The sequence below is a fragment of the Phyllobates terribilis genome, unplaced genomic scaffold, assembly GCF_046119375.1.
Source record: "Phyllobates terribilis strain yellow unplaced genomic scaffold, ASM4611937v1 Scaffold_9__5_contigs__length_417890890, whole genome shotgun sequence".
In the NCBI taxonomy this organism is placed as follows: domain Eukaryota; kingdom Metazoa; phylum Chordata; class Amphibia; order Anura; family Dendrobatidae; genus Phyllobates; species Phyllobates terribilis.
Genome location: NW_027362769.1, coordinates 117702288 through 117718435, shown reverse-complemented (window position 1 = coordinate 117718435; position 16148 = coordinate 117702288). Strand labels below are relative to the sequence as shown.

The following is a 16148-nucleotide window of genomic DNA, read 5'->3' as shown; positions in this document are numbered from 1 at the left end:
AACATGCCAATACACCAGGAGGGGGTGGACGGCGTTGCTGGATGGCCATCCATTTTTTTCGGCAATCCAGCAGTGCAGTTAAAGTCCACTTTTTCCTGGTATATTGGCAAACATTTAACCTGGTCACTAAGGGGTAATATCAGGGCTTAATGAAGATTTAAAGGAAGCCTCTCAGCATAAAATGACTATTCAAACCAAGCACAGTCACAGTGCACCTTCAGCATCATCAAGCAGTTCAGTCCATCTCCCACATACCGGTACTTGTTTTCCATCTATCTCCTCTTCCTTGATTCAGACAGTTCTGGATTTACAGGAGCTATTGGAGGGTGGAGATAGATGGAGAACATGTGGATAGGAAGGTTCACAGAAATATTTGGCCGCGCCAAGGGTGCATTGAGCATCTGTGCTTGGTGTGAACAGTCATGCATTGAGCATCTGTGCTTGGTGTGAACAGTCATGCATTGAGCATCTGTGCTTGGTGTGAACAGTCATGCATTGAGCATCTATGCTTGGTATGAACAGTCATGCATTGAGCATCTGTGCGTGGTGTGAACAGTCATGCATTGAGCATCTGTGCTTGGTGTGAACAGTCATTTTGTGCTGACAGATGCTCTTTACTTTTCCTACCGTTCAGCTTCTTTATTCTCCCCACCAAAGGCAGCCACTGTTCGGATGGAGGAGAGTACTTCATCGGCCACAGACCCAGCTGTAGCATACGCTTTCAGCTCTCTGCCGGTTAGTCTTGCAACAGCCTGAAAATATGTCAAAGTCAAGAATATCAGGACAAGTTTATAGAAAATGTTTATCCATAAAGAAACTACTTGAAAGCTACATAGTTAAAAATTATAATTTAGCTTGGCTGTGATTAGGCACATATGGGCAGATTTATTTCATACCCCAGTCTTAAAAAAAGTCAGCACATATTTATCTGGGTTTACACCAGAAAACTCCATTTATGCCTGCTGTGAGCATGTTTGATGTGCTCCATTTCTTGGATCATTTTCTGGCTTAAAATTTAATAAATATTTTGCAACAATATTAACCATGCCTCCCCTCACACTACCTATTTTTCTTCCTACAATTGAAAAATGACAAGAGGTTTGCTACATTGTTTACAACTTTTGCACAACACGAAAGAGGCAAAAGTAAAATTATAAGGCTATGTTGACACGTAATGTTTTTTTGGCATCGATTTTCAGCAGCAAAACCTGATCTTCAAGGGCATTTAGTTCAGGATTTTTCTTGCAGTTTTGGTGCTTTTTTGATGCGTTTTTGGTGCATTTTTTTAACTGTCCTTCTGTCTCTTTTAATGCATGTACATAAAGTTCTTTGAAAAAAAAAAGAACCTCATTCTATTTTGGCATCAAAAACACTGAAAAAAGCTGAAAAAACACGGATACAAATTTTGATGCGTTTTTGATGCATTTTTTCAGCATTTTTTTCAACACCCATTACCTCCTATGGGTGAAAAAACACTGAAAGGAGTGACATGCTCTATTTTCCAAAAAAACATGCAAGGCACAAAATCCTAACCATAAAAATACATGATTTGTGAATTAAGAATTCTGGTTTCTCATAGACTTTGCTGATACTGCAAAAGGCAGCTGAAATTTGCATTAAAAACTGCATCAAAAAAACGTTGAAAAACCATGATGTGTGAACATAGCCTAAATTACTCCCCATCCGCTGCAATCATTGAACTCGTCATATTTTAATACTGATCCAGTGGGGTGTAGAGGTAGTAGATATAACTTCATATATGGTTGTCTTCTGCCTGGACCTTCAGTCCTTTTATAGTATTGAGCCATGGACCACCAGCTGATCCATTGGTTTCATTTTTCTCTCTTTTCATTTTTGTAAGAGAAGATAAGGTTCAGGCAGATGTACCTGGTAACGGCTTACTCTTCTCTCCTCATTGAAAACACAAGAACGCTCTGCTGAACGTTGAAGTCTATAGTGGAGTCTGAGAGATAGCTGTTAGTTGAATGAGAACTTGGCCGACATCTGTCCAAGATGTCCTGGGACATGAGGCTTCTTTACTGGTAGAAGAGATCTATTACATATTTCTTTATTGAGGAACACATATTTGTGTAAAGATTCTCATAGGAACAGGCAGATACAAGTCGCTACCTTCCTAGTGGCTAAACAGACAAGAGTGTGGAGAACACGCAAGTTATAAGTTGTTACTTGGAGCTCGATGGCTGGCACTGTGGAGGTCCTTTTTTTTAACTACTATGGTAGGGTTCCGGTATTTCCATGGTCTGGATGGGGTGGCCCTTGTAAAAAAATTACTTTGTAGACATGTCTACTACTTCTTCTAAAGATAGTCATACACATGAGATAACCATCGATCTAATGTTCGCTTGGCCAACATATATCTCTCCCTACGCTACCATACATATGAGTGCCCAGTTCAGTTGAGCATTCATGTGTTTTCAGAGGGGAAAGTGGAGAAACACCTAAATACCTGTCACAGGTGTATCAGAGGTGACAGACAGTCGCCCTGCAGTTGGTTGCAGGAGATCTCTACGTTTGGCATTACAGACATCTTCTTAAAAACTGACTGTCTCTAGGACCCAGCGGCTACCTCCCTCTGGCTAATTAGCTCCCTTGCCTGGGTGTATAAATACCTGGTGTGTCTGAGAGGGAGGTGACGGCGATATTCATTACTACTTGTGAGGCTTTAGCAAGAGAAGCACTTCGTTCCTCTCTGGAGCTTGAGGCCGTGTGTGCATTTTGTTGGAGTCGTCTAAAGCTAAGCAATATCCCCATGTTTGTCTACCCTTGTTGTCTATAGAGTTTAGTGGAGATCGATTAGTGCTCATCTTCTTCCTTCCCTAGCCTTAGCCATATGCCAGGGAAAGACAGGGCGAGGGACGTGTTCGGCGATTGGTGAAGAGCCAATATAGGGATGATAGTTGAGACAGGGTGACACTACTCCAGACTAGGAGGTCTCCACTTCCCCCTTTCCCTAGTGTCTGGGCTCCCTTTCCCTCTTCCCTTTGTATTGCACTCTGCATGACAATACCTTTTGCATTGGCTTGTTGAGATTCCAACAACTTTTATCTAATGTGTTGGGCCTTAAAGTGTTCTCTTTGAAAATTATAGCTTTAAAGAGTAACTGTACTTTCTAGTAACTTTTCAGAATAAGATGTATTATCTGTATACATGAAGAATAATACTATCCTCGGCCATTATATGATTTGTATCCTGCGTTTTCAACAGTTTTTCCCTTTGTGGGCTGTATCTCTTAATTTTCATTTGCCTCTGAGCTGGTGGGAGGAAGCTTGCTGCTACAATATCTCCATACACAGCATACAGAGAGGTATTCCTGTCCTTCATTCTTTACATAAAGAGAAAAGAAACAGCAGCATGGGAGAAATTATACAGCAGTACTGAGTTGTGTAGATGTGAATCCATCTCTGTGGCTGAATTGTGTCTCCCTAAGCCCATTTCCTCACTCTGCTCCTCCTCCTTCCATGGAGTGTAATAGGCTGTGTAACCTGACACCTCACTGTGATGGTAATCCATCTTGTCTTGAGTAAGATGGAGTTGTGGTATTTTTTCAGAATGAATAAGTTTTGAAGACTGTAGGGATCTGAAAAATGGCCCATAAGTGGAGAAAGAAGCAGAATTATGTGATAAGATATATTAGAAAGTTTCCTATATTCACATCTACTATTGATTTATGTAAGGCTTGTTGAAAGCAGAGTTCCCTTTTTAAACTTGCCCCACTGACAGATATAGCAGTTATAGAGCTCATTAAATTTATTAGTAATTTGTTTAAATTCACTACTTTCCATAGCGCTCAGCTTAGATGGAACACTGGATATGTTTCTTTGATGTCTCTAGAAAGGTTTAAATATTTAATTTTGCATTTATTGATTACCCAATAAAAGATTAATTATAAACAAGATGACATGACGTGCCGGGACGCCAACTGGACGGCAAGTGTTTGTGTAGCACCCCGAGGGTTCGGCCGCTACAGGGGTATTGCACCTCAGACCAGAGGTGTGATATTCCACTCCCGGGTAAGGATGGAGTGTGGACCAGGACTCGTTTAGCTGCATGCACCACACACACCCCATTTCCAAGGGACAGCTCAACGGTGCTCCCACTAGACAGAAGTGCAGGCACGACAGCATCTGTTCCTGGCTGGAGTGGGGAGGGGGAGGAAAACCCAGTGGTGTAGGAGCAGATAGGGGTGGGCCTGTGGGCATAGGTAGGAGCCCATTGGTTGCTAGTCACCTGGGCTCGGGTGTTAGAAGGAGGTATATAAGGTGGGCACCATCTTAGATCAGTGTTCAGTGCAGTGCAGAGAAGAAGCTAAGAGTGAGAGGAGAAGACAGGAAGCAGAGTCCCTGCATGGGCTCTGCTCCGCAGGCAGGCCTTGTCAGGAGGCTGGAGCCTGAGAGAGAGAGAAAGGAGAATGGACAGTAAGAAAGGAAGCAAGGAACAGGAACACAGAGAAAGGCCCAGAGACACGAGGACAGAAGGAACCCCATATGCCCTGGAGATACAGGGTGAAGGGTTGGCAGAGCAGGGTACCGGAACCCAAATTGGTGGAGGCGACTAATCCTCAGCCAAAACCGGAGGTTGTGACCACATCTTGGTGCGACCCCTCACTACATCCACCAGGAAAGCATACCACATAGGGTCAGGGAAACCGGAGAGAGGTTTCGCCAACAGAAGGCCCGAGGAAGCTGGACAAAGGTGGGTCACTGGTGGGGACGGCCAGAGAAAGGAAAGGAAGGGAGTCCTGTGCCACGCTCTGGAATTGCCTGGGAGTTGGTCGAGCCCCTTGCCTGGTGGACGCAGCACGGCTTGGGCAGTCACCGCCGGTACCGAGGTGACTAGGACCAGTAAAGAACTGTGAGTAAAGCATTGGAAACTGCAACCACACGTCTCTGTGTTTCATCGCCGCACCAGCACCATTAGTACTGGGACGCTCACACCATTACCACCATCATCCACATTAGCTGCCCTGAGGCAATACTTCTCCCGTGGGGAGTTATCCCATACTTGGCTGCGCATACAACACCAGCCTCAGCGGTCTGCAGCGCAGCGGCGGTCCCCACTGACCGCAATCCACGGGTGGCGTAGTCGGACACTTATTATAACACCAATAGACTGCCACTGGTTTGATCACCATGGGCACGGACCGGGTCACCGCCACACGGAGACTACAACCCCCAGCATCCCACCAGCGATCCGGCTCCGGGTATCCCCCTGCACAGCACAGGCCCAGGGGGCGCGTCATTTGCATGTCCTTTCTAACTGCGGCTCAGCTCACAGTTCTAGGCAGTGATGACACCACTTACTATCCATCAAGTGCTTTCACTTATAGCATCAAATAAAGTACTGACTGTACTTTCTGGTAAAAATAACATCGCTGGAAAGTAAATTGCAGGCTATTTTTCTCATAAGATGTTTCAATCCATTTGTCGAAATGATTGAAGAGATATCTTTGCTCCCATTACAGCTTCATAATAGTCACATAGAGAAACAGACCATAATTCTCCTACCTACACCGCCGTTCATGATACTAGATTTAAAGAGGCAGTGCACAAGGAAGCTGTCAGTTTTCCATATATGCTCTTTCAACTTTGCTCAGTCAACTTTTAAAACACTTTAAAAGGGTTGTCCAGGATTTTAACATTGATGGCTTATCCTTAGGATTCGTCATAAATGTATGATCGTGGGGGTGCGACACCCGGCACCCGAGCCGATCAGCTTTTTCCAGTGTTGGCGTTGGCCGGAACTGCTCTGTTACGAAGTTGCAAAGCACCAGCCTGTTGACTGTTTGGTGGCCGCGACAAGGTACTGCACATCTTCCTCCTATTCAAATTAGTAGGGGGTGTATGTGCAGTACCGGGTCGCAGCCACTATTTCATCGACGGAGCAACTGAGCAGTTCCAGCTGCCGCAGACACCGGGAAAAGCTGATCTCCGGCACACTCCCACTGATCAGACATTGATGATGATCAATGTTAAAGTCCCGGACAACCCCTTTAAAGAGGACCTGTCACATGCCCTAAATGTGTATTTATTAGTGTGATGTTGTTGTTCTCCTAAATCTGGTATTGTATTTATCTTGTTCCCATGTCTCTACATCCCTGAGAAACGGCCCACTCTTCTGTGTGTATAAATCTAGTCTTGTTAGCCAACTGGGCATAATCCTCAAGAAAACACCCACAGAGAAGAGTTGAGGACCACTCCCACTTGGCTAACAAGACTACATTTAGACACAGGAAAGAGGGGACAGAAAATTATCACCAAATTAAGGAGAACAATGGCACTTAGAACAGGTAAAAAAATATATATACATTTTTGACATGTGACAGATCCCATTTTGAGTGTCTTTACATTTTTTTAACCCTCCTTTAATGGTTATGAGAATAGACTGTCAGCAAACAATTGCAACTGAATTATGCCAGATTTATGTGCATCAGTTGTTTCTGGGGTCTTATGTCTACCATATCTATCTTTGCTCACGGATGGTAGCTTCTTTATGAAGTCTATGCACAAAGTTTTTGCTGTTATCATATTTACACTTTTAAAGGAAACCTGTCAAGAACTGATATCATTTTTAGGTAGGGCAAAGAAAGACAAGACCAAATATATCTTCTTGGCCACCAATGAATATTCGAGCTCTAAGAAAATCAACTTTGAATCTTTATGCAAAAGTAGGTGCAAGTCCACCAAGAGTTGGCCAATGCTGATTTTTAATAGCTCATACAGTATTATTCCCCAGTTAGGTGGGGAATAATGTGAAGGATCAATGCATTAACTGGAAATCCGCCTGTTCTTAATGTACTGTATTTGCAGCCACATCTCAGAATCAAAGTTGATTTTCTCAGTGATGGAATATCCATTTATGGCCTGGAAGGTTTGAACTTGTCTTTTCCTACCCTACCCAATTAAATCAGTCTGGTGGTCCTAAACCTCCTCACAGGTCCTGTTTAATCAATGTTTCCAGATGGTGTAGCTAAGGATCAGAAAATGTGTGCACCATGCTACATAGTTACATAGTTATTATGGTTGAAAAATGACACATGTCCATCAAGTTCAACCAAAGGATCGGAAAATCACTTTTTCAAACAGGGCCCTGTAGGTTTGGATTTCTTTTTCCCTTAAAAATAAAGACCTTCATTTAAAAACTGCATTTTTGTGTTTACTTGTGTTATCTTTGTCTAATATTTAAATTTGTTTTGTGATCTGAAACATTTAAGTGTGACAAACATGCAAAAGAATAAGAAATCAGGAAGGGGGGCAAACACTTTTTCACACTACTGTAATTACGTAATATATACAGTACAGACCAAAAGTTTGAACACACCTTCTCATTTAAAGATTTTTCTGTATTTTCATGACTATGAAAATTGTACATTCACACTGAAGGCATCAAAACTATGAATTAACACATGTGGAATTATATACTTAACAAAAAAGTGTGAAACAACTGAAAATATGTCTTATATTCTAGGTTCTTCAAAGTAGCCACCTTTTGCTTTGATGACTGCTTTGCACTCTCTTGGCATTCTCTTGATGAGCTTCAAGAGGTAGTCACCGGAAATGGTTTTCACTTCACAGGTGTGTCCTGTCAGGTTTAATAAGTGGGATTTCTTGCCTTATAAATGGGGTTTAAACAAATAAGTTTCGGAAACTAGAAAAGTGTGTTCTGTGTTCTTTGCCCATTAAGCTGTAAAACTCAGACACAATACTCATAAAAGGTGAACTGTTATTAAAAGACTTACCAGCGCCATTAAAGCTGCCCCTAGTCCAATAAGAGGACTCGCAGCCACAATAACCAACGTCAATTTCCAGTTTCCTATAAATCCAATAAGAAATCCAAACACAAATGTGGAAAGGCGTTCGATGAAGATGGCGACCTGATCAGCAATGGCATTGTTAATTTTGTTAATGTCGCTGTTTAAAGAAAAGAGACAATGTTACGGGTGCCTGCTATGATGTGTCAGCAAAAGTAAGAGGAAAGGGTCGTAGCAAAAATGATTAATAAATGTAGGTGTTGTGCACGCAGGGGGTGCACGTGATTTCGCGGACCCACTGTGTCACGGGGCCGGTTTTGCCTAGGAGGGGCATAGCTGAGTGGCTAACAGATGTTTACTGGAGCTCCTGATGGTGGAGTCAGGCTGGGCTGCAGGTAGCCTCCAGGTGCCACTCCTAGGCAGTCCCCGGTACTGCAGCTGCTGACTCCAGGGGTCAGGTACGCAGACAAGGATAGGATAAGGGCTCCGATCAGACTACTAAGTTCTGGATCCTCTGGCGTACGGTTACTGACACGGAGACAGACAGACTAATTCGAAGACTGGTTGTAGTAGTCTGGATATACAGGGTACATGTATAGGTACACGTTCAGACACACAAGTCTCGCATACTGATTCAGGGATTAGCTGCACACGGTCCCTTCCAGGGGACAAGGTTCAGGCGCTGGCCGCACTAGGACCTGGGACTTCGTGTTCAGGACTGGCTGCACAAGGACCAGGGAATCTCACAACTTCACTGGTAGAACACCACACTACCTAATGACTTAATGTGTTGCTTGGCACCTCCTTATTGGAGAGGGTAACTTTTAAACAAGATGCCTTTCAGCTTTTGACTGGGATCTATCTTGCAGGTGCACTCTTATACTAAATGCCTCCAAGCTATTGGCTGGGGGCATTTAACTATGTGCGCGCTGCCCCTTTAAGAGCAGGGCGTGCGCACATACTAGGCATGCTGCAGGGAAGTGCAGCGCGCACACAGATGGAAACAGGGAGCACGTCTGGGACCACGCCGCGTGGCTGGGGCAGTGAGTATGCCGGCATCCCTGCATGGAGGGGGAAGGGGAACCATGCAGGGGTGCTGGAATAGCGTTACAGTGAGCCAATGAAGGAGAAGAAGTGGACATGCAAAATCACTGCTCCAATCAATGCCCTCAAGAATTTGGGGTTCCTGTTCTTTGGTGGTAGTCCAAGCAGGTGGGGACCCAAGAAATCACACATTTATAACCTTACTATGAGAATAGATGGGATAAAACTTTTAAAGGGTTACTGCCAAACTGTCCTATGAATATGCAATAACTTACTGATGGGGGGTCGACTTCTGGGGCATCCGCGTTCCTGTTCTGCAGAGTGCTGTTTTGAATGGAGGTGCACATGTTCAGCCTCTGAGCATGGTCTATGGGACTGCCAGAGAAAACTGAGGCCAGCACTTGCTATTTAGACAGTGTCATAGACTATGAATGGAGCAAAGGTGGAGCATGCGCACCTAAGCTTCATTCAGGATGGGGTTCTCAGGTTCCACAGTCCCAATCTCAGTATTAAGATTCCAGTAACCTGACCCTCTACAATCAGTAAGTTATCACCTATCCCCCATGATAATGGATAATGTATCCTTTTGAGAATATCCCTTTAAACGTTAGAAAATGCACAATATTAATGTATAATTAAAAGGGTATTGACTTGAAAATTTATGGCGTAACACTCATTTCAAGTTCAGTGGGTGTTATTATTCCTGACATTTGTGTTTCATTGTATAAGTAATGCCCTTCCTTACTCCGAAATTCTTGTGTTCAGCTCCCCAACAGAGTTGCAGTCAAACCAGCCTATATCCAGCCTCATTATTTTCCTGAAATATTCTTTCCGAATTATTTGTATTTGATGAGCTGCAGCCACGACCCAAAGAGCGATCTGTAGGGAAAGTATGGAAATAATTTAGGATGGTCCATATGCATATAGAAATATTATGGATCATACGGATACCGCCATCTCATGGCTCTGCAAGAGTTCTACGGGGAGTTATAATGCAGCACTTATCGAAATCTATAGGTCTATACAGTAAAGATTGTAAGTCATTTTATAACCTATAAAGGAAACCTGATATCTGATTCTTGCTGCCAGAACCACAGGTAGCAGGTAGCAGACACTGGCACCGACATTGCAGGCAAGTATGTTTTAGTCTCAAACACTGCAGCATTTCAGAGAAAACTCATTTAAAACCATCCAGTAACTATGGGTTTGATTCATCTTTGGCGTTTTTTTTATAACGTCACATTTCTTTTTGTTTTGTGATATTCCTTGATGTTTTTGTTGTATCAAATTCTTCAAAATGGAGCACGTGGTTCCTGAATTTTGCAAAACAAAATAATTAAAAAATGTTCTTTTTTGTCGTTATCTCTTTTTTTTTTTGCAACTTTTTAGCACAAAGTCACGTTTTTATAAATGATCTCAAAATTTGCACAAAAATTACAAATGTACATTACACTACTCCAGGGGAGGATCGGAGTACATTTGCATAAAAATATTTGCAACTATTTAAAAAGTTGAGATTGATGAAGGAGACAAAAACATCTGGAAACCGCAAACCCTGTTCACCAGGATGAACAAAAAAAAATAATAGAAGAATGAGGTGAAAATGAAATGAAAAACAGGTGACAAAAAACAAAAACTAGACAAAAAAAGTGTAAACGCAATAATGAATGATGAGTAGTCCAAGAGGCTGTTCTCCGGAAGCTTCTCCCTGCCTTGCTCCTCTTGAGTGACAGGTCTCTCCCATCTACATGTAGGAAGAAACCTCTCACTAACAGACAGTGGGGCATGGAGAAACCACCAGGGACCAGCTTCCTATACAGGTCACCTATGGTCCCCGGTTGGCTTTTAAATGTATGTTTCCTCTGAAACACCACAGCCATGCAGGCTGCTCAAAGTAGAACGAGTAAGATATGGACTGGCATTGTCATGTTGAAAAATGGCTCCTGGGACGCTTTGGAAAAATGGCCGTACCACTGATGCCATCACCAAATCATTGTAACGCCAAGCTGTGTACCTGGAATGAAGACTAGAAGGGTCCAGCTATTATGCGTTATGCCACACCACATCATAATCGCCTCTTCATGGCGTTTCCCACATGGTCTCTGGACCAATCACCAGCTATCATTGCATCCAGGACAAGAGTGGAACTCAGATCTGAAGAGGACAGACCCCCATTCCGGCCTCCATTATCACCTTGCTCTGCACCGTGATAACCTTTGTCGTGAGGTCAATGAATAGGTCTTCATGAGGGAGTGTCATATCGGTCCTACTCCTGGGATTATGGTGTGGGGTGGCATAATGTATGGTAGCCAGACTCCTGTAGTCTTCACTCCGGGTATGCTAACAGCTTGGTGTTACATTAGCCTCATCATGGAACCAGTGGTACGGCCATTTCTGCAAAGGGTCCCAGAAGCCATCTTTGAACACGGCAATGCCAGGCTGCACGGCGCTGGTGTTACTGTGAGTAGCCTGCGATGCCTAATTGTGCTACCATGGCCTGCAGGGTCTCCGGACTTGTACATTTGGGACATCATTGGTCGGTAATTGCATTGATAAAGAGCCAAGGCGTGTAGGTGCATTTCTGCAAAGGTGTTCTTAATCAATACTGAATAAATTGACATTTTCAGAATATTTTGATTCATTTTTTCCAACATTTGAATGTCATTTACATGTCTATCCAAACTGTGATTCCCATAATTCCACAACTTTTGCTTTGTTACTGCTATTTCGGTGTTGAGGATTGTAGTTGTAAAGTCATGTACCTGAAAATAGCTGATCACCAGGACGATCACTCCTATAGCAATGTAGTAATAAGCGAATTGGGTCATCTCCGTCTCAATGTTTATTCTGTGGATTAGGATGAAAGGTCACAGTGCAGGGTGAATGGAGTGTAACAGACTGTCATAAATATAACATGCAGCTCTAATAAACAAGGTGCAAACGTACATGTTACTGAACCTTTCACCTGAATAATATGGATACGGTAAGTGAGAGTAGTCAGCAAATATTGATCACAACCTTTTAATACACTAAAATCTTTTATACCATCTACTGTTTTTTCGATCACGTCTGCTTTGAAGGCCCTGCCACAAATTTCACCAACAATAACGGGCAAAAAAGAGCAGAATGTTTCAGTGTTTTGCTGAGTAAAATGACAAACACCATGATGGAAAAACCTGACAATCCCCATTATAGATGATTAGGTCCTTCAGTATCCATTATTTGTTGGATCCTGCATTACCATCAACAGAAATGAAGAACACTAAGAAAGTGCTCAATAACTGTTAAACATAAAAAAACATACTGTGTGTACTGCAATGCAAAAAGACTTTTAACTACCTCACTAGTAAAAAAAAAATGACCTGATCATTCTTCTTCAGGTGGTTTCCACAAAGCAAGAAAAAATCAAACAAAAAAGACTAAAGAAGAACACACTAAGGATAAACACCATCGGCATTTTTCTAAAGAGTCTTCCTGTAGTAAAGCACAGTGGGTACGCTGGCATCTAAAATACGTCGTGTGCACATACCCTTACAACACTTTTCTGGAAATAAAGCTTAATTGCTGTATACATTAAATTTAGCCGTAATTGATATAACTATTTATGTTTCATTTCATAAAGTGTTCAACAACATTTAAAGACTTTATTAATGGGTTCAGGGTGGTGCAAAGGTACAAAAATATTTTACAATGGTAGAAAAAGCCAAGCTCATAGAATCCAGCATGCAGGGAACAACGCTCTGACAAGCATGAAAGTCATGAAAAAAACAACGAAGATTCCAGCTTCTGGTAAGATGATAACATTTCCAATTTTATTCAAATATTAAAAGCTAGTGAGTGCGTGACAGGGAAACTTTTTTGGGACAGGGAAATTTTGGTTGGCTTTCTTCACAAAAATATTTTACTCACCTACCAGATGCCAGAATGTCACCATTCCTCTTTACTGCTGCCGGCATCCCCCTCAGGTCTCCCCGCTTCTTATTCAGGCGGGGGGGGGGGTGTCAGGTGAACATTGCAGACAGTTGGTCAGGCCTAGGTCCCATTTTTTTTTACCTTGGAATTTTTTTTATTTGTTTTGTTTTGGAAACCCCATACACATGAACATTTGGCTTGGCCAAACGTTCACATGTATTCTATGTGGGGAACCTTTGCAGACAGTTTATCTTCCAAGCGAACAAAAACATTGAGCGTCTGAACTCAAACTGCCCGATCCTTCTCTTACCTGACAGTATCTATTGGGGGAGAGTCAGGAAGACCACATACACCTTACCGGACCAGTCTTAACTTATACTGGTCATTCTTTACACAATTAACTGAATCAGGGATGATAATGATGATTGTGTGGTTGATATGGAAACTGGATTGGGGTAACAAGGAGGTGATGCCATCAGAGGAGGTTGGTGATAAAGCGCAAAGCTGACATCTGGCCAAAAGATAATCCGGTGGCAGATTTGCTTTTTCTTGGTCAGCTTGGGAGCAGGTGATGCCTTAACTGCTTTTGGTCAAGGAGGCCCAACAGTGACTAAACGCTCTATTGCTGGAAATCTAGAGTGTGGTTATTTTTTTCCTACTTTGCCGGTTGATGAATCTTTTGCAGCGTGCAGACTCTGTAGGAAGAAAATTGTCCATAGATGTCCTGGTTCAAATAGATTAGGAACTCTACAGCTCCCCATCAGCACATGAAGAAACAATACCTGCCCATGTGAGGGGAAAAACAATCTGAGCAAGGCTCAAGCCATCCTTCTACCCCTTTTCCTTGCGCTCATCTTTCTGGTAGTCAAACCACACACTCAAGTAGCATCTGGTCGGTGTCAGAATCATCATCTATTTCTTAAAGAACTCTGACTACGACTCTTTCTCCATTGCACCATAAGATATCTATACTTGATTGTTTGACCAAGACATTGCTTTTCGAACCTCCAATAACTGCAGCAGCAATGGTAAAAACATACAAAACATTATATACATTATATAAACATTATATTACTGAATTGTAAAGTGCTGCGGAATATGTTGGCGCTATATAAATAAAGATTATTATTATTATTACATACAAAATTAAGTCATATTCAACATGATAAAGGTCAGTGGTGGTCAATATTACACCTAGTGGGACCAGAAATATGGTCTTTAACGGTCAATGAAGGGCAATGATACTTTTTAAGGAGACTACAGTTACTATATTAAAACAGAGAAGAGTCAACACCTTGGATGTGTGTGACACTTACCCGCAGGGCACTGTAGAGTTACCCATTTCTAAGATGGTACCATTGACCCAGCTGATTGTCTCATTGATACATGTTTTATTTATATCCTTAAGGATCTGGTCTTCTCTTTCGTATGCGATAAATATGTCAGTCATTTGTCCATAAATCAAAAGCATCATGGGTTGCGCTGCTCCATGGGCTAAAGCACACACTGCCCCAATTACCATCATGACGATGTCCTTGCAGGAAGCATAGCGGAACTAGGAGGAAACCAAACGTCCAGTTAGGAAAATAATCTTAGCATTGTACGTCTGATCACCAATTCCAATATTGTCTGTCCATAACTAGCTGTCAGCCAATCCTGGTGATTTTGGAGGGATCTGCTAACGTCTACGGGCGTCTGGCATTTTAGAGAACAATGACTGTGCAGGCATTGCAGGACCTTAGGTATCCATGGTTACGACCACTGATATAGTGACAGTTAGTTAGCTAGTTGCTAGTGGTCGTAACCATGGATACCAAAGGTCCTGCAATGCCCTGCACATGAGGAAAGAGATATAGCGAATCAGAAAAACAATACTACATTTCTAATTCTAGATATTTGCTAATATTATAATTATTGCACCTACTACATATTGGAATAGGATCTTGGAAATGGGAATACCCCTTTAATGATGATGGAAATATCTTCTGCAGCTTTTGCAGTTTTGTGCTACTTACTGTATGTGTCACACTTACCAGCTGAAAGAATCCAACCCGAATTTCTTTTTCTTTCTTTTTCTTTGCTTTCTTCCCTGATCTAGAAAACAGAACACAATGCATAATGAATAAATGCAGACTATTACAAATGTGTTATCAATCCTTTGTCTGTTACATAAAGAGAATAAAAAAAAAACATTGTATTGTTTTTTTTCAGTACGAGTTACAATTATCAAAATATTGTCTGAAAAAGAAATGAAATTGGATATATAAACAGAAAGCCATTTCCTTAGGGCTCGCTCACACTGGCGTATAACTCAGACGAGCGCAATATGATTAAAAAATGGGATTGTACTAGGACCGATGTTATTCAATGAGGCAGCGCTGATCTGCGTATTTTTTCTCAACTTTATTCGGTGGGAGAAAGAAATTGAAGCATTTTTCACGCCGAAATCGGTACAGTGCAAGAAAAAAATTGTATGCCATACAGACCATCAGTATAGCATCCAATTTTTATGGATACATTACAATTCTTTAAGATGGGAAACAATAAATGGTCCTGTAATTAAACTGTAAAAAAACGGATTGCATACACACGGATGACAGGTGAGAAAGAATCGTCCCACTTTTCTGGATGAGAATGGGACTGATTTTGTTATACACTAGTATGAATGTACCCTTAGGATAGCCCATTAATATCTGATTGGCTAAATTCAACACATGCAGCCTCACCGATTGGCAAAATCGCCCACCCACCTCATTGTTTCCACAAGCACAACAGATCAGCATATGGGTGACTATGCCTGGTGCGGTGCAATTTTCAAGGACTGATAGAATGAAGAAGATGGAGAAATTTCTTTTTCCATCTTCTCCACATCCGAGACAATTGGATCACACTCTGATCCGAGTCTGATCAGAGTGTGATTAGCATAATCGCCCCATTCTCTCGAATGAGAGAAATTACAGTCGTCTGACCCTAGCCTTAGGATAAGCTATCAATGTTTAAATCCCTGAAAACCCCTTCTGAATTTTCCTCTTTTTTTATCATTTCTTTTTTTACTGTTGACTTATTGCATTATTTCAATATACCATCAACAGCTAGACTGGGTTGTATTCACATATGTGTTTGAGGCTCATTTGGAGCCACCAAAGCAGACAATATAGCCCATCTGCCTATCAGACAATATTTTGTCTGATAAAATGCCATAAACCGTGATGGTAAACAAATGGATCCCATTAAGGTCAATGAGGTCTTTCTGCTGTCATTGGTGTATGTAATGCAGGGGTCTGACACTAATTTTTGTATTTCTGTCCAATAAAGAAACAGAAATACCGAAATAAGACAGATGTGAACAATCCCTAACTTTTATATTTGTGCCTTTGTCTTTTCATTACTAATGATAACTGATCAACTTTAGTTCATTGCTTTC

At 41.9% G+C, this 16148-nt stretch overlaps 1 protein-coding gene across 1 annotated transcript in view; it reads right to left on the bottom strand.

Annotated features, from left to right (window-relative positions):
- The window catches only part of LOC141161741 (bile salt export pump-like), a 137451-nt gene that overhangs the window by 107497 nt on the left and 13806 nt on the right, over positions 1-16148 (bottom strand). The window contains exons 4-9 of the mRNA XM_073647000.1: positions 14758-14818; positions 14041-14279; positions 11575-11659; positions 9558-9691; positions 7757-7928; positions 628-752 (exon numbers count right to left, since the gene is read on the bottom strand). Coding sequence (XP_073503101.1) covers positions 628-752; positions 7757-7928; positions 9558-9691; positions 11575-11659; positions 14041-14279; positions 14758-14818 — 816 coding nt within the window. The remainder of the gene's footprint in view (positions 1-627; positions 753-7756; positions 7929-9557; positions 9692-11574; positions 11660-14040; positions 14280-14757; positions 14819-16148) is intronic.